We start from the raw sequence: 17668 nt of genomic DNA, 5'->3' as shown, positions 1-17668 counted from the left end.
GTTAATTAGGTTGCGGGATAGCGCTTAGCGGCTAGGAGGCTAGGCTGGGTCAAGGTGGGGGCCTAAGCGGATTTATGTAAATTTCTTGTATATCTTGTAAATAAGTGTATATTGACACTTACAAAAAATTAAACTTGTATGAAATTCATTGATAAGATAATAAAAAAATAATAAAATGCAAAAAGAGTATCCAACAAGTCCAAAATTTAAAAACACATTAAGCATATATGCCAATAGAATCATAGTGAGGAGTATTATAAAATAACACATGTATAATAAGTTCATAATTTAAAACCACATAAAATGCAAAATAGGAGGAAAATATGGAAATATAGTAATGTAGATAGGATTTTTTTTTTTTAATTTCAAAAAAAAAAAAAAAAAAAAAAACCTCCTAGCCACCTAGCCCGCTTAGGCGCTGCCTAGAGCCGTCTAGGGCCGCTTAGAGCCCAACCGATTTTTTCAACCGATTGCAAGAAAACGTCTTAGGTCACTACCGTCCAGCGCCTAAACGGTCGCCTAGACCGTTTTTTTAGAACATTAATATTGAATGGCAAATAAATAATAGTTAAAATAAAGAATGCATGTGCATGGTATTTGATTTTGTCACACGGAAAGGAATGTGAGTGGGAAGGGCCCGTGGGGGATAAGTGGCAGAGGTGTCAGTTTACCAAGCCTCCTTATTTCACACCCACACTTGCCTGCTTTGGACCAATTTGGGTTCAACTAAAAGTATTTCAACCTAAATCACAAGACAATTGATTGTTGACAGAGTTTCTATGTAACATCCCGTCCCAAATTTCATTTTAACGTACATGGGAAATTACGATTTTACCCCCTAATTCGTTTTTATCAGATTAGTTTTGTGTAGTATGGTGTGGTGTGTAGGACCACACACACACTCATACACCTCGTTTCACTCTCCCGGGATTCCCTCCCTCTTTTCCCTCATTCCTGTCTCTTCTCTGTCTCTCCTTTCTTTCTTTCTCTCTCTCTCTCTCACTCTCCCCGAGTCCTCTCTTCTTCTTCCTTCTTCAACACACGGACATACACACAAACTTACTCAATACTTCACCAATCGAAAAACCAAGACTACCATCGTGTTCGTGGAGCTGAGAGGAGTCCAGTGGTGCCATTTTCAGGTAAGGAAAACACCATTTTCACGTCGATATCACGAGGTCCGATTTGAACACTGTTCATGCAAACCTAAACTAGCTTGTTTTTGGAATTTCTAAGCTTGTAGATGTGTTTGTGAGGTCCCAAGGAGCCTCGGAGTAGTTCGTTGGACAAATTTGGACGTCGGGAAGGCTAGGTTCAAAGTTGGCCGAACTTTGATCGTTGTTGCAGGTATGATCGTGTAATTTTTAGGCCTTAAAACTAGTCTAACGTTGTTCTACTAGTCCTAGGCTTCATTTTGGTATAAAGAACGTGAAATTTGGTTGAAAAACGAAGGAGAAAACAAGGTTTAAAAATTACCCAGTTTTCCGGCGCCGTCGCCGGCGCCGGAGGTTCGCCGGAGAAGAAAGGAGAATATTCCGTTAAGTCTAACGGAATATTCCTAACGGCAGTGACAGAATCCGGTTAGATTTGACGGAATATTCCGTCAGTTAACGGAATATTCCTGACGGCGTCAACTGACGCCGTCAGTGTGCAGTGCACGTGGGCCGCGCGTGGGGGCGCGTAGGTCCGTGGCTGTTCAGGCGCGTGGGGGCGCGTGCGTGGTCCAAAAATTTTTCTAAAAATATGGGTGTGATCCTGAGGTTGTGTAGATCACATTGGTATATTCAATTGTCCAATTTGAGCAATGTATGAGAAGTTATTACGAGAAGTTGTTTAGGTGCTTTTAAATTAATGTTTTCGTAACTTTGTCGCGTATAGGTGATTCGTTTTCCGAAGACGAGCGTACGCACTCGAGGCAGGGGGGCTACGACCCTTCTAATTATCAGTGAGTGGGCTTTTGTTTTCCGTATATACCTATATACATATTAATTCCCAGAAATTAAATAGAAAAGGTTATGTGTTTTATGCCATGCATTATATGAATGTTGTTTACGCATCATTGCATGTATTATTTGTGACATACATACATATATACATGTGTATTTGGTGCTGTGGATGCACAGGTAAGTGCCAGGTAAGCGGTATTCAGGTGGTTATGCATTCCTGTTTATTATGCAATAGTAGTTGAAATGTTTAGAGAGCTCATATCTGCACCCCCGGTGTTAGTGCTCCCGCCCAGAGAGGGGCAGAGTCCTTCACGTGTATGTTCACCAGCACCACACGCTCGCCTTGGATCCAAGTTAGGTGCAAGCCTTGTCGTGCAGACCACATTAGGTGGCTCCGACTCGTAGGTGACCCGCGATTATTCGCACAGTCTTCACGTGATCGTAGCACTAGAGCGTATATATTACACCCAGTCTTGTCGTACAGACCACGTTAGGTGGCTCCGACTTGTGTGCAGATTCAGATGTTGAGTTGAGATTGGAGCTCTATAGGCAGCGGTACATGTCACGTTAGGTGACTCCCGGCTGCCAGATTTTTATGTTATCGATGTGAATTATGCTTGAGCATTTATATTTGATTATGAGATTCTGTTGTGGCATAATGTGAGCATGAATGGCATATCATGGAGCATGATTGACATATCTATACATACGTATATATGTTCATTTTCTGGGAAGTATACAGGTTTTACGGCGAGGGGTTAGAATGTATTTTGCTAAAGAGTTTTCAAAGAACTTTGTTTTTGCCCACTCACGCTTTTGTTTTTGCGCCCCTCCAGGTTCTAGTGGTCTAGCAAGTTCGGTGGTTTATCCCAGAGGGCGTCCCGGCAATTTCTGACAGACACTCACCATTGTAGGGTCACCTTCGGGTGTACATATGTCGTATCTTTTCCTTTTGGACTGTTGTAGACTTGCTCTGAATTGTGTCTCACATACACTAGTACTTTGTATGTTATTAGGTTTTTAACTATTCGTACTTTTATATTACCTTCTCATTAGCTTCCGCACGCGCACATGGTTACGTCACCTTCGCGTGACGGCCAGCACGCCCTGATCTCGGTCGGGGTGTGTCAGCTTGGTATCAGAGCCTAGGTTTGGCAGTCCTGTGTCTTTGTGAGTATTCTAATAGTTGGTGTCTTCTGTCAGAATCATGCCGCCTCGTCGGGAACCACGTCGCTCAGATGAGTCTAGTTTTCCTGATCTTACTCAGTTGGGGGAAGTGATTGCTACAGCCCTTCAAACAGTGATGCGCCCTCCCCAGAGGACTCCTCTGGAGACTATGTATAACCTGAAGTTGGATAAGTTTAAAGGTAATGAGGGTCACGAAGGCGCAGAACGTTGGTTGGAACACATAGAGAAGACTTTTCGTGTGTTGCATAACCAGGGGAACCTTCCTATGGATAGGTGGGTTGAGACAACTTCTTGGTTTCTGGAGATGGAGTCTGCAGCTTGGTGGGAACAAGAACTTCGTAGGTTGACTCCAGCTCAGAGGACCGATTGGAATGTTTTCAAGGACGTGTTTCAAAGGAGATTTGTACCCCCTGAGTATATCGACCGTAAGAAACAGGAATTCACTGAATTGAAACAGCGAAAGATGACGGCTAACGAGTATTATCGTAAGTTCACCGATTTATCTCGTTACTATCCTGATGTCGCTGGTAATCCGGCGGAGATGCTTCGTCGTTTTCGCTTGGGCACTAGAAAGAGATGGCGTTCTATGGCCACTACTACTCACTGTGAGTCCTACCAGGATTTTTATGAGATACTGTTGAGGATAGAGGACTCTGAGAATATGTCTAGTGACAGTGACGAAAAGAAAGACGACAGAGGGAAAAGTCAAGTGTCGCTTGGGCCTCGCCAAACTCAGAACTTTAAAAGGGGTGGTGCCAGTTCGAGTTCGTCTAGCGGTGGTTTCAGTGCCTCTGGACAAGGACGTGGAGGTAGGTTTTATGGAAGTGCTCGAGGCCAGAGACATGGTGATGGTGGTCGAAACCGAGTTCCATTTTGCCGTAGGTGTAATAACCGACATTTCGGCGAGTGCAGACGTGGCAGCGGTGTTTGTTTCACATGTGGACAGATGGGACATATAGCGGTGAATTGTCCCCAGGGTCAGCAGCAGAAGCCACAGCAGACCTTTATGCCGCCACCTGCACCAATTCGACAAATCCAAGGTCCGAGTAATTATGGTCAAGCAGGTAGAGGTGGTGCCTATCACTATCAGGGTGATGTTGTTCCCTATGCTCCGGGACCGTATCAGTACCCCCAGGACCCGTATTCACAAGGTGGTTATCCCTCGTACCCCAGCAACTACATGCCGTATCCTCCAGCTCCGATAGGTGGTTCTCAGTGGTACCAAGGAGGACAATATCAGCAGGGTGAGAATGCTACTAGTAGCGCAGGGTCTTCGAGACAGATGGGTCAGCCCAGTCAGGGGCGTGGAGCTCAAGGTCGTGGTGTTCAAGCGAGCAGAGGTCGTGGCGGACGACAGCAGGGCCAGGGACGTATTCACAATATTTCCCTGCAGGATGCTCAGAACAACCCGGACTTGATTATGGGTACGTTAAACATTCTTGGTTATTTTGCTAGAGTCTTAATTGATTGTGGAGCTACACATTCCGTTATTTCTCATACATTTGCTCAAGTAACGCAACCTCGCCCCACACCTCTAGGGTACGATTTAGAATTCGCTATGCCTAGAGGAGAGAGATGTGTTGTAGATTGTAAGTACCCAGGATGTCCAGTGATAGTAGAGGGTGTTGTTATGCCCGCTGATCTTATCCCGTTAGATATTGTCGATTTTGATGTGATTTTGGGCAATGATTGGTTGCACTTCTATCGTGCCAACATTGATTGTTACGGGAAAGTAGTTACGTTTCACCGTCCTGGAATACCTGAGGTTACTTTTGTGGGTGAGCAAAGTGGAGTAAGACATGGTGTTATTTCGGCTTTGCGAGCAAAGAAGTTGTTGACTAAAGGTTGTCAGGGATATCTAGCTCATGTGGTGCTAGAAGAGGCCGTTCCTAGCAGAATTGAGGATGTGAGAGTGGTTAGACACTTCCCTGATGTTTTTCCTGAAGATTTACCTGGTTTACCCCCAGATCGAGATGTGGATTTCACTGTTGAGTTGCTTCCAGGTACAAATCCTATTTCTTTAACTCCTTATCGTATGGCTCCTGCTGAGTTAAGGGAATTGAAAGTGCAGTTACAGGAATTAGTGGATAAGGGATTTATTCAGCCTAGTACTTCACCTTGGGGCGCTCCAGTGTTGTTTGTGAAAAAGAAAGATGGGACTTTGAGGCTGTGTATCGACTACAGGCAATTGAATCGGGTGACGATTAAAAACCGTTATCCATTGCCTCGTATTGACGATTTGTTTGATCAGCTGAGAGGTGCTTGTGTATTTTCTAAGATAGACTTGAGGTCTGGGTACTATCAGCTGAAGATTAGTAGGGATGATGTTCCTAAGACGGCGTTCAGGACTCGTTACGGTCATTACGAGTTTCTGGTTATGCCATTTGGGTTGACGAATGCACCAGCAGCCTTTATGGATTTAATGAACCGGGTATTTCAGCCTTACCTGGATAGATTTGTTATTGTCTTCATTGACGATATTCTGGTGTATTCTAAATCCAAAGCGGAGCATGTCCGACATCTTACTTTGGTGTTGAAAAGGTTGAGGGAACACCAATTGTATGCTAAGTTTAGCAAGTGCCAGTTCTGGTTAGATCAAGTCGCGTTTTTGGGGCATATCATTTCTGCTCAAGGTATTCTGGTTGATCCTCAAAAGGTTGCAGCTGTGGAAAGTTGGGAGCAACCACGAACCGTCACTGAGGTGAGAAGTTTCATTGGTTTGGCGGGATATTATAGGAGATTCGTTAAGGATTTTTCGGTGATTGCCTTGCCACTGACGAGGTTAACAAGGAAAGACGTTAAGTTTGAGTGGAATGATAAGTGTGAGCAGAGTTTCCAGCAGTTGAAGCATTGTCTTACTAATGCACCTGTGTTGGCACTCCCGGACGATAGTGGTGATTTTGAGGTTTATAGTGATGCTTCTTTGAATGGTCTGGGATGTGTATTGATGCAGCATGGTAGGGTGATTGCTTATGCTTCACGGCAGTTGAAAACCCATGAGATGAATTACCCTACACATGATTTGGAGTTGGCTGCTATTATCTTTGCGTTGAAGTTGTGGAGACATTATCTTTACGGAGAGAAGTGTAGGATCTTCACAGATCACAAGAGTCTTCAGTATCTCTTCACCCAGAAGGAACTTAATCTTCGTCAACGGAGGTGGTTGGAGTTGCTCAGCGATTACGATTGCACGATTGATTATCACCCTGGTCGTGCGAACGTAGTAGCCGATGCACTTAGCAGGAAGTCACATGGTCGTATCAATGCGCTGTACGCTAGTCGTATTCCTCTTTTGGTTGACTTGCGTGCTACGGGAGTAAGGTTAGAAGCAGAAGATCGAGAAATGGCATTACTTGCTAATTTTCAAGTTAGACCAATCTTGGTGGATCGGGTGCTTGAAGCTCAGGTAGCTGATGAAAAGATTCAAGAACTAATTCGAGCTCGAGATCAAGGAAGGAGGCGAGATCTCAGAGTTCGTGATTCTGATGGCATGTTGATGTTAGAAGGTAGAATGTTCGTGCCTAGTAATGTGGAGCTGAAAAAGGAAATTCTAGATGAAGCACATATCTCGGCTTATGCCATGCACCCAGGGGCAACTAAAATGTATCATACTATTCGACCATTTTACTATTGGCCGGGTATAAAAAGGGAGATAGCTGAGTATGTGAGTAGTTGCGCTGTTTGTCAACAGGTTAAAGCAGAAAGAAAGAAGCCGTTTGGATTGTTACAGCCGCTTCCCGTTCCAGAGTGGAAGTGGGAAAATATCACTATGGATTTTGTGTACAAGTTGCCGCGTACACATAATGGCTTTGATGGCATTTGGGTGATCGTTGATCGGCTCACTAAATCGGCACATTTCATTCCAGTGAGAGAGAAGTACTCTTTGAGCCGATTAGCAGAGCTGTTTATTTCAAAGGTTGTGAAGTACCATGGTGTCCCTGTAAGTATTGTCTCGGATCGTGATCCACGATTCACATCGAAGTTTTGGGTAGCTTTTCAAGAAGCTTTGGGTACGAGACTACTCTACAGTACGGCATATCATCCACAGACGGACGGACAGTCTGAGAGAACTATTCAGACTTTGGAAGATATGCTGCGAGCTTCGGTGTTACAGTTCAGTGATGCTTGGCACCAGCGATTAGATTTGATGGAATTTGCTTACAACAACAGTTTCCATTCGAGCATTGGCATGGCGCCATTTGAGGCTTTGTATGGTAGATCTTGTCGCACTCCGTTATGTTGGTCAGAAGTTGGCGAAAGAGTCTTGGTAGGTCCGGAGATTGTCGAGGAAACTACTCAAAATGTTCAGGTAATTAGGTCTAACCTGAAAGCAGCTCAGGACAGGCAGAAAAGTTTAGCAGATCGACATGCTACGGACAGAACGTATGAAGTCGGAGATTGGGTATTTCTGAAGCTTTCACCGTGGAGAGGTGTTGTACGGTTTGGAAAGAAGGGGAAGTTGAGTCCCAGGTACATCGGACCGTACATAGTCACAGAAAGAGTTGGTGAGGTAGCTTACAGGTTGGAGTTGCCTTCGGAGTTGGCTAAAGTGCATAACGTTTTTCACGTGTCTATGCTCCGACATTACGTTGCTGATCCATTGCATGTGATACCTCCTCAACCGTTAGAGATAAATCCAGATTTGACGTACGACGAGGAACCGTTAACGATCTTGGATTGGAAAGAAAAGGTTCTGAGGAACAAGACGGTGAATTTGGTGAAAGTTCTGTGGAGGAATCACTCGGTTGAAGAAGCGACATGGGAGACAGAAAATAGGATGAGGGATTTGTATCCTAGATTGTTCTTTGACCGTTAGGGGTGTAATTAGTTATTTTGAATTTCGGGACGAAATTCTATTAAGGAGGGTAGGTTGTAAAATCCCGTCCCAAATTTCATTTTAACGTACATGGGAAATTACGATTTTACCCCCTAATTCGTTTTTATCAGATTAGTTTTGTGTAGTATGGTGTGGTGTGTAGGACCACACACACACTCATACACCTCGTTTCACTCTCCCGGGATTCCCTCCCTCTTTTCCCTCATTCCTGTCTCTTCTCTGTCTCTCCTTTCTTTCTTTCTCTCTCTCTCTCTCACTCTCCCCGAGTCCTCTCTTCTTCTTCCTTCTTCAACACACGGACATACACACAAACTTACTCAATACTTCACCAATCGAAAAACCAAGACTACCATCGTGTTCGTGGAGCTGAGAGGAGTCCAGTGGTGCCATTTTCAGGTAAGGAAAACACCATTTTCACGTCGATATCACGAGGTCCGATTTGAACACTGTTCATGCAAACCTAAACTAGCTTGTTTTTGGAATTTCTAAGCTTGTAGATGTGTTTGTGAGGTCCCAAGGAGCCTCGGAGTAGTTCGTTGGACAAATTTGGACGTCGGGAAGGCTAGGTTCAAAGTTGGCCGAACTTTGATCGTTGTTGCAGGTATGATCGTGTAATTTTTAGGCCTTAAAACTAGTCTAACGTTGTTCTACTAGTCCTAGGCTTCATTTTGGTATAAAGAACGTGAAATTTGGTTGAAAAACGAAGGAGAAAACAAGGTTTAAAAATTACCCAGTTTTCCGGCGCCGTCGCCGGCGCCGGAGGTTCGCCGGAGAAGAAAGGAGAATATTCCGTTAAGTCTAACGGAATATTCCTAACGGCAGTGACAGAATCCGGTTAGATTTGACGGAATATTCCGTCAGTTAACGGAATATTCCTGACGGCGTCAACTGACGCCGTCAGTGTGCAGTGCACGTGGGCCGCGCGTGGGGGCGCGTAGGTCCGTGGCTGTTCAGGCGCGTGGGGGCGCGTGCGTGGTCCAAAATTTTTTCTAAAAATATGGGTGTGATCCTGAGGTTGTGTAGATCACATTGGTATATTCAATTGTCCAATTTGAGCAATGTATGAGAAGTTATTACGAGAAGTTGTTTAGGTGCTTTTAAATTAATGTTTTCGTAACTTTGTCGCGTATAGGTGATTCGTTTTCCGAAGACGAGCGTACGCACTCGAGGCAGGGGGGCTACGACCCTTCTAATTATCAGTGAGTGGGCTTTTGTTTTCCGTATATACCTATATACATATTAATTCCCAGAAATTAAATAGAAAAGGTTATGTGTTTTATGCCATGCATTATATGAATGTTGTTTACGCATCATTGCATGTATTATTTGTGACATACATACATATATACATGTGTATTTGGTGCTGTGGATGCACAGGTAAGTGCCAGGTAAGCGGTATTCAGGTGGTTATGCATTCCTGTTTATTATGCAATAGTAGTTGAAATGTTTAGAGAGCTCATATCTGCACCCCCGGTGTTAGTGCTCCCGCCCAGAGAGGGGCAGAGTCCTTCACGTGTATGTTCACCAGCACCACACGCTCGCCTTGGATCCAAGTTAGGTGCAAGCCTTGTCGTGCAGACCACATTAGGTGGCTCCGACTCGTAGGTGACCCGCGATTATTCGCACAGTCTTCACGTGATCGTAGCACTAGAGCGTATATATTACACCCAGTCTTGTCGTACAGACCACGTTAGGTGGCTCCGACTTGTGTGCAGATTCAGATGTTGAGTTGAGATTGGAGCTCTATAGGCAGCGGTACATGTCACGTTAGGTGACTCCCGGCTGCCAGATTTTTATGTTATCGATGTGAATTATGCTTGAGCATTTATATTTGATTATGAGATTCTGTTGTGGCATAATGTGAGCATGAATGGCATATCATGGAGCATGATTGACATATCTATACATACGTATATATGTTCATTTTCTGGGAAGTATACAGGTTTTACGGCGAGGGGTTAGAATGTATTTTGCTAAAGAGTTTTCAAAGAACTTTGTTTTTGCCCACTCACGCTTTTGTTTTTGCGCCCCTCCAGGTTCTAGTGGTCTAGCAAGTTCGGTGGTTTATCCCAGAGGGCGTCCCGGCAATTTCTGACAGACACTCACCATTGTAGGGTCACCTTCGGGTGTACATATGTCGTATCTTTTCCTTTTGGACTGTTGTAGACTTGCTCTGAATTGTGTCTCACATACACTAGTACTTTGTATGTTATTAGGTTTTTAACTATTCGTACTTTTATATTACCTTCTCATTAGCTTCCGCACGCGCACATGGTTACGTCACCTTCGCGTGACGGCCAGCACGCCCTGATCTCGGTCGGGGTGTGTCATTCTACGTGGTCGGGTATATAGGTCAAGTTAATAAAGTGTTATCACACTGACATGAGTAGAGTCAAATTAACTGAAAAATAAAAATATATGGGAGCTACGTGTGTTCTTTTAAATCAGATATATATAGTAATAAACATTAAATTAAATTTTACGTTTCGCAGTGGTTACATAAAACTTAATGTATAACAATGATATCTACGTAAATATTGCGAGAAAAACATTTGCATATAAAGAAATGCTAAGGAAACTTTTAAAATGTGACTCTCTAATGACTCTTTGTTACTTCACAATTAACGTCAATTTTCATGTCAACTTTATAAAATATTGTATAAAAAATATGAAGTGACAAATATGATTCATGAATAGTCCAACTTCTGAGAGAGCCTCCAAAACATTTATCATGTGCCTCAAATGCCAAATTTATATATGCAATATGCATGCACTCTTCGCTTTCATTAAGAAATCAAAAAAAAAAAAAAAAATAACAAACAAAAAAAATCAACATCTATTAACCATTAGAATTAAGAATAATATTTAGGTACTCACTTGGTGACTACTCAACTTTTGATTTGGCCAATGATATTGTACCACATATTTTATTATTTTAAAAAATAATGGACACATTTTTTATTTTTCTTGAGCTTTGAAAAACAAGAAACATGCGGCTATTTTTTATTGGATTTAAAAGTGAGTACATAAGGTACTCATTAGCGAGAACTTAAGTATTATCTAAGAAGTAATACTGTATTCTGAAATAGTTGTAATTTGTTTATTACCGAATTGGGAGGATTTGTGGTGAAAGATGCAGCTGCCTTAGACATTCTTGAATGTATTAAGAAACACAACGTTTCTTCTTCCAAACTGGATTAAGCAAGAACAAGTAATTTTAAGATGAATGCTTGGTGGTGAGGTGTGGACAGAAATGCAAAAAATGATTTTAATTTATAAAAAAATAAAATAAAATGGTTATAATTTATAAAAAGAAAATTGAATATAGATGGAAAATGTACCTAAGGTGTAATATTTGACACCTTATACAGAAAGGTATATCGCCAATATTATTTACATGCTAATATTATATAGAAAGGTATATCGCCAATATTTTCTATATGGCCTTTATGTCACATCCAGGTCCGGGAGACCATTTTTCGGGCCCGCTCCACCACCGTAGCACGATATTGTCCTCTTTGGGCCCCAACTACGTTCTCATGATTTTGTTTCTGGGAACTCAGACGAGAACTTCCCAATGGGTCACCCATCCTGGGAGTCTATTATATACTGTTATGTGACGCTTTTAACGCTTACATTATGTTTGAACGAGGGAAATAAACTTATAATTTAGATAAAAGTCAGAATTTACAAATTGATATGCACCAATTCCTTTGTTTGACTTCATAAACATAGAAATTTAGAATTTCTGCATAGAAAAAAAAACTTGGAATTTGGGACCTCCAATTTCCAAGTTTAAATTCCATGTAAATAGGTGTCATTTCCCAATTTCTATGATTGAGAGTTTAAAAATAACAAATCCCATATTCAATTCCGTTGTTCTTTTGGGTTAACCAAATAAGAAAATTCACAAATTCTAGAAAATAAAATCTTGTTATTTCAACTACCATCATTCTAAAATTCTTAAGTAATCTTAAATTTCTTCATCCAAATATAATGTTAAGGTTTTTGACGTGGGATTCAACGTTTCTTCTTTAAGTTTACAAGAAAAACATATCCGTGAATAAAAGTACAAACGCTCATTGCCACTAATGTGCAATTTCAAAGTTAAATGTGTGTTTGTTGTTACACTAGGGGTCGTGACATCACATATATTTTGTTCACCATTCTTGTTTTTATCATGCCTTTTTTTGTCATTTTATGAAGGCACATAAGTTTACATAAAAGTTCAACACATACTAAAACACTGTTTTTTTACTAAAAGCATTTTTATAACTATCATTTATCAAACACTTACCTACTTCATTTCACAGTTTAAAGCATCGCAAAAATATTATTTTTTTTTCCTAAGCATAGCAATCCCAAACTAGCACTTAAACTCTGACTTTGTTTTTGGGTTAACAATGGGGCTAAATGACCAACAAAGATAAACTATAATAAAACATCATGAGGCCTAGAGGTTCAACAACATTTGTCACTAGAAGGTGTTGGCAAGAGATAAGAGCTTGTTCAAAACAAATCGGACTAAGAGAATGTGATAAACTCAAGTTAGCCCGTTCATCAACTACAAAATTTATTTTACGATAAACAAGATTGATACACAGTTTAATTCATGCATAACAACTCATGGCAAGCCTACACCAATTTACCAAGAAGATGGTTGTCGCTCACACCTCTCAAGATCAGGTAGACAACGAGAGCTTAATTAGATTCCACCAAAAGTCAAAAGAATCCCTTTGTTCCAAACTAGTTGCAGACCCAAGAATATGCCCCAAATTTTACAAGGAGAACCTCACCACGGCTGAAGTTAGCACTTAAAGATCTAATTTGAGGTTGCCGTGCTATGAAAAAAACGCTGTTTTTAAAAGCAGATGTAGAACTTTCTGTTTTAGCCTCATCTTTTATAAAAAACTGCTTTTAAAATAATTTTTGCAATGCTAAACCAGCCCTTGCACTTGCCAAGAACCAAAGAAATTCTTAATCACACCACCTACTCCAAAATAACTTAAATTCGTTTGGAAGTGCACTTAAATGATTGAAAGCGTTTTTAAGAAAAATATTTTGACTTTCAAAAGCATTTGAAGTGCTTCCTGTAAAAAAACACCAATTATGTGCTTTTTGTAGGAAGCTATTCAAGTGTTTTTTTATGATTCATTTGCATTTTTAATAAGAATTGATTCAAAAAATATTTTCACCAGAAGTGTTTCAGCAATTTTAAAAGTACTACTAATCAAACATTCTCTAAAAGGGGTTACAGTAGTCCAAACGAGATTTATGAATTTCCCATTTACCCAAACTCTTTTTACAAATTTATTTTTTCTGGACCAAAAACCCTAAACTCTCAAAAACCCTCGTAAAGGCTTTGGTAAGGACCACGTCGAACAGAAATGGGGAAGAAGAAGAAGAGAGCCGAATCAGAAGCAGAAGCACAACCAGAAGAGAACAAAGTCGACGCTGTGAATGGCGACCCTCATCAGAAAGATAAGAAGAAGAAGAAGCACAAATTCGACCGACCCGCCGTGATACCTTCCGTGAGCGTAGCCGTCCCCGGTTCAATCATCGACAACACTCAATCCCTCGAACTCGCCACCCGAGTATATTTTCTCTCCATCCAAACAGATAATTGCTCTCGTTTCACTTCCCCTTCATTTTTTCTAATTAATTAATTATGTTTATTACCAAATACTTCTCAGTTGGCCAGTCAGATTGCTCGTGCCGCGACGATTTTCCGAATCGACGAGGTTTCTTTCTTTAATACTTGTTTATTTGAACTATGATTATCAAAATTTGAGGTTTCTGTTTGGATTGCTTCGGTAAGGGATACTAGCGCTTCTTGACTGCGAAAAGTGCTTCTGTATACGTTTGGTGGAAAAATTTAGTAGTGCTTGTGGCTCAGAGGACGCTTTCTGGAGAAGTACCTGTGAAATGCTTCTTCAGGAGCACTTTCGAGGTGGAAATTCACTTGGATTTTTAACAAAAATTTCAACTTGTTTATAAATGAAAGCACTTTTAACAAAAGCGCTCGCGAGCATTAGCGGTTTCTATAGAAGCAATCCCAAACGGGCCCCTAGTTATATCAGTTGATGTATAAATGATCATATTTGTTTACTTTGTAGTTGATTATTGTATAAACAGGTGGTGATATTTGACAATAAGAGTGAGTCTGCTTCATTTCCACAAGCTGATTCAGATGAGAATGAAAGCGGTGCTGCTTTTCTTGTACGAATCTTGAGGTACCTTGAGACACCTCAGTATTTGAGAAAAGCTCTATTTCCAAAACACAACAGCCTAAGATTTGTGGTGAGTTCCTCGATCATATGTCATACGATGTTGTTGTTGTTGATTTTCAGCTTATACCTCGACTTACATTGCTTTGACAGGGCATGTTACCCCCGCTTGATGCTCCGCACCATCTGCGCAAACATGAATGGGGTCCGTTTCGGGAAGGTAAGGTGCAATGGGTGGATTTTAAGACTTCTTGTGATATTGAAATAATGACTTTTCTGGAAGACAAAAACTTGTCTGACTATATTTGCGTATACCCACGATGACAATTTTCAAGATATTAAACAAGAACCAACATGATAAATGAAATGGTTCAGACTTCCGACTATACATGGGATGATGGGATTGTACTATGTAGTTTTGTTTGGTTGTTTGTGCTTTCTGTTCCGAGTCTTTAGACATATGGCCATAACTTTGAGAGTGTGCGATAAATGTATAGGTGTCACATTGAAAGAAAGACCTCCCAACCTTGTGGGAACACTAGTTGATGTGGGCTTGAGTAAGGTACTTCCTCCAATTCTAGTTTACAGTAACAAGGGTTATTGCTTGATAGTTTCTTCCTCGCCTTCACCTCTCAAGACTTGGCCATTGGTTGATTTAGTGATGAAATATGCAGAATGTCATTGTTGATCAAGTACTTGATCCTGGAACAAGAGTTACTGTGGCTATGGGAGCCAGTTGGAACTTGGATGCTGGTAATGAATCTGTCCTGAATTTGTTTTTTGGCCTTTTCTGTTTTCTTTCTCAACCATTAATGGAGGCTTTGCTATTGACTATGAATCTTACGTGGGTATTGGCTTCTTTCTATTGCATTGATCTAGATATATCACGCCAGGTTGTCTCATCCTCCAGGCCTAGGGAAGAAGCAGGAACATATTGGGGGTACAAAGTGCGCTATGCTTCTAATATTACTTCAGTCATGAATGAATGCCCATACAAGGTACTCATGCATTGACCCTATGATCCTCTCTCTCTCTCTCTCTCTCTCTCTCTCTCCATCCCAGACCCCTTCCTGTAAATACATGGTTTCTTGTTAATCATTCAGATATGGTGTTTCTTTATCAACTTTGTTATAAAATCACAGGGTGGCTATGACCATTCAATTGGTACCTCAGAGCACGGTCAGATTATTAATTCCTCTGAGCTCACTGTACCTACTTTCAGGTACTTTTCTCTGAACGTACTAACCATTAATAACATTGTGTTCATTAGATGCTGTGCATTTTGCATTCTCTGGGTAACTGGTAGCTACTGAAGGCAGCTGTGTTTCTGTATGTTGTAATTTGATAGATGCCTATTGTAGTTTGTATTCATTGACTAGATTGCTTAGTTATTGGGCAGGCTCTTGATGTACCCGGGATGGAATTTCAACTTCTTTCAATCTGTTAACCTCATTCTAGATGCACATTCTTTTTAGGGATATGTAGAATATAACACGATGCCCTTCCGCCCCCTTCCTCCTTCCATTTCTTTTCTGTAGATGCTTAAATTGTTACCTTATGTGGGTTCTTTAGTTTTCTGGTTAAGTAAGGTTGCCTGGCGCCCTTCTCAGAGATTGGCCTGAGGACAACCATTTCATCTCTATTACAATATTTTATCCGTAAAGTTGCATTAAACAGAAAATGAAAATTGTACATAAGACAATTACTGACAAGCTTCCAGTCATATTTTTTTTTATTTGAATAGTTGACTGTATTCGGTTGTGTTTAAAACATCATGGGTATTTTGACTTTTTTTTAGGGTAATGCTATTCACACACCCCTTTTTACCCCTAACACTTGTTAATTTTTGTCCATTGATCTTCTTTAATTCATTCGATCTGATGGCTGGAAACTGGGAGGGGCGTATGAAAGGTAAAAAAGGGTGTGTGTGGATAGCACCACCCTTTTTTTATCTTCAGTTTTTTGAGAAATATAGCAGATTTCCTTTGATTTTTAGTTTTCGACACTTAATATCTTTCTAGTATTACTACTTCCAACTATATTATGAAACTTTTTGAGCATGAGGCAAATGTGAAATTAGATACTTGTTAATTGACTGAATGAATATTTTGGCAGGCATCTATTGATTGCTTTTGGTGGACTTGCTGGGTTGGAAGAGAGCGTTGAAGAGGATGCTAACTTAAAGGTATTGTTCCTAGGGCTTTGGCGTGATATTGTGAATTGATCAGGGCTTTGGTTTTCACAACTTAGGGGAGGTGTATTCAATTTTTGTTGGATCTTTTTGAAGGCAAAAAATGTGCGAGAGGTATTTGATTTGTATTTGAACACATGCCCACATCAGGGGAGTCGAACAATTCGAACTGAGGTACTTATGGCATACTCTTTGCTCTTCTATGCATTTATGAAAACTTATTGAAAAAAAACTGTGTTATTATTTGCTTAATTTGCTTCTTCATGGGCAGGAAGCCATTCTCATATCTCTTCAGTATTTCCAAGAACCAATCAGCCGAGCATTGAAGAGAATTTAGCATTAAAGTTCACTAATTGGAGGACATTAGGAACTTCCACAGTTGCCAAGATCACTGGGAATCCGAAATCAAGTCATGATTCTTCCGATTCATAACTTTGCTTCTAACATCATTGAAGGCGGGAATAGCAATTATGCGGCAGAAGATTATCCTCGTCCTTTTTGTTCATTTGTTTCTGCCCAACTAGTCCACAAGCTGCTCAACCTTAAGCTGCGTGATTAAGCGGACAATTTGTGATCTAAATGAAGCTGCAAGGTTGGAAGGAAAGTCTGCTAAAAAACTTAATTGATGTTGTAATCCGGGTGAATATTGAAGAGTTTTTGTATTGGCGCCTTGAGTAGGTGGATCGAGCGCAGCTGGTAAATTTCGGAGCACCAGCTCATTGTTTTCTTCTTGTAAACATGTAAGGTAGACAATTTTTTATGGGGCTGAAAACATATATGAAAAAACTGTATTGAAAACTTTAGAAAGCCAATAACCAAATATGGATGGGTTTTTTGGTTAACGATACGATTCTTTGAATTAGTCTAATCTATAGACTATTGAGATTCGAACTTGAGTGCAAATGAGGCTGTCGTAGCCAAAACTAATTCACATCTACCAAATAGAGGTGACTTGGCTTATTAGTTCGGATATGAAAATGGAAAATATTAAAAAAATTTATCGAATAAAAACCAAAACGACTAACCTATCATACTGAACAAAACCGATCAATTTGGATGGTTACAATTTGGAAAAATAATTGTTATGGGGAAAGTCGTTTTGGTTAACAGTATAGGTGCATAAAGAACTAAAACAGATCCATACACACTCTATGCAAACAAAGAAAATTGAATAGGTTGATTTTGCCACTTCACGTGTTTATCACATGATAAAAACGTTGAATTCATGTTTGTGATTTAAATGCGTCATCCTTAATTGAAATGGCAAGCAATCTTCGTG

At 40.7% G+C, this 17668-nt stretch overlaps 2 protein-coding genes across 2 annotated transcripts in view; one reads left to right on the top strand and one right to left on the bottom strand.

The window, feature by feature from the left end:
- Positions 1–1136, bottom strand: part of LOC137736150 (protein phosphatase 2C 70-like) — a 5751-nt gene extending 4615 nt beyond the window's left edge. The window contains exon 1 of the mRNA XM_068475476.1: positions 1064–1136. Within this exon, the coding sequence (XP_068331577.1) occupies positions 1064–1136 (73 nt within the window). The remainder of the gene's footprint in view (positions 1–1063) is intronic.
- A 12149-nt stretch (positions 1137–13285) lies between these two features.
- On the top strand, positions 13286–17367 carry LOC137737747 (uncharacterized). Its single transcript, XM_068477300.1, has 11 exons — positions 13286–13565; positions 13665–13712; positions 14107–14271; positions 14352–14418; positions 14696–14760; positions 14873–14951; positions 15078–15196; positions 15341–15420; positions 16314–16383; positions 16486–16563; positions 16661–17367. The coding sequence occupies exons 1-11, from the start codon at positions 13359–13361 to the stop codon at positions 16724–16726; spliced, it is 1044 nt and encodes a 347-aa protein (XP_068333401.1). The 5' UTR covers positions 13286–13358; the 3' UTR covers positions 16727–17367.
- The last annotated feature ends 301 nt before the right edge of the window (positions 17368–17668 follow it).

The sequence above is a fragment of the Pyrus communis genome, chromosome 6, assembly GCF_963583255.1.
Source record: "Pyrus communis chromosome 6, drPyrComm1.1, whole genome shotgun sequence".
Lineage (NCBI taxonomy): Eukaryota > Viridiplantae > Streptophyta > Magnoliopsida > Rosales > Rosaceae > Pyrus > Pyrus communis.
Note: the sequence above shows the minus strand (reverse complement) of the source record. Positions and strands in the feature narration are given on the sequence as shown.

What these genes read in the sequence shown, in the direction of transcription:
- LOC137737747 (XM_068477300.1), top strand. Translation starts at nt 13,359, where the DNA reads ATGGGGAAGAAGAAGAAGAGAGCCGAATCAGAAGCAGAAGCACAACCA. An exon ending in ACAACAGCCTAAGATTTGTG is followed by an intron (nt 14,272 to 14,351) that starts GTGAGTTCCTCG and finishes TTGCTTTGACAG; the next exon opens with GGCATGTTACCCCCGCTTGA. An exon ending in CTCACTGTACCTACTTTCAG is followed by an intron (nt 15,421 to 16,313) that starts GTACTTTTCTCT and finishes ATATTTTGGCAG; the next exon opens with GCATCTATTGATTGCTTTTG.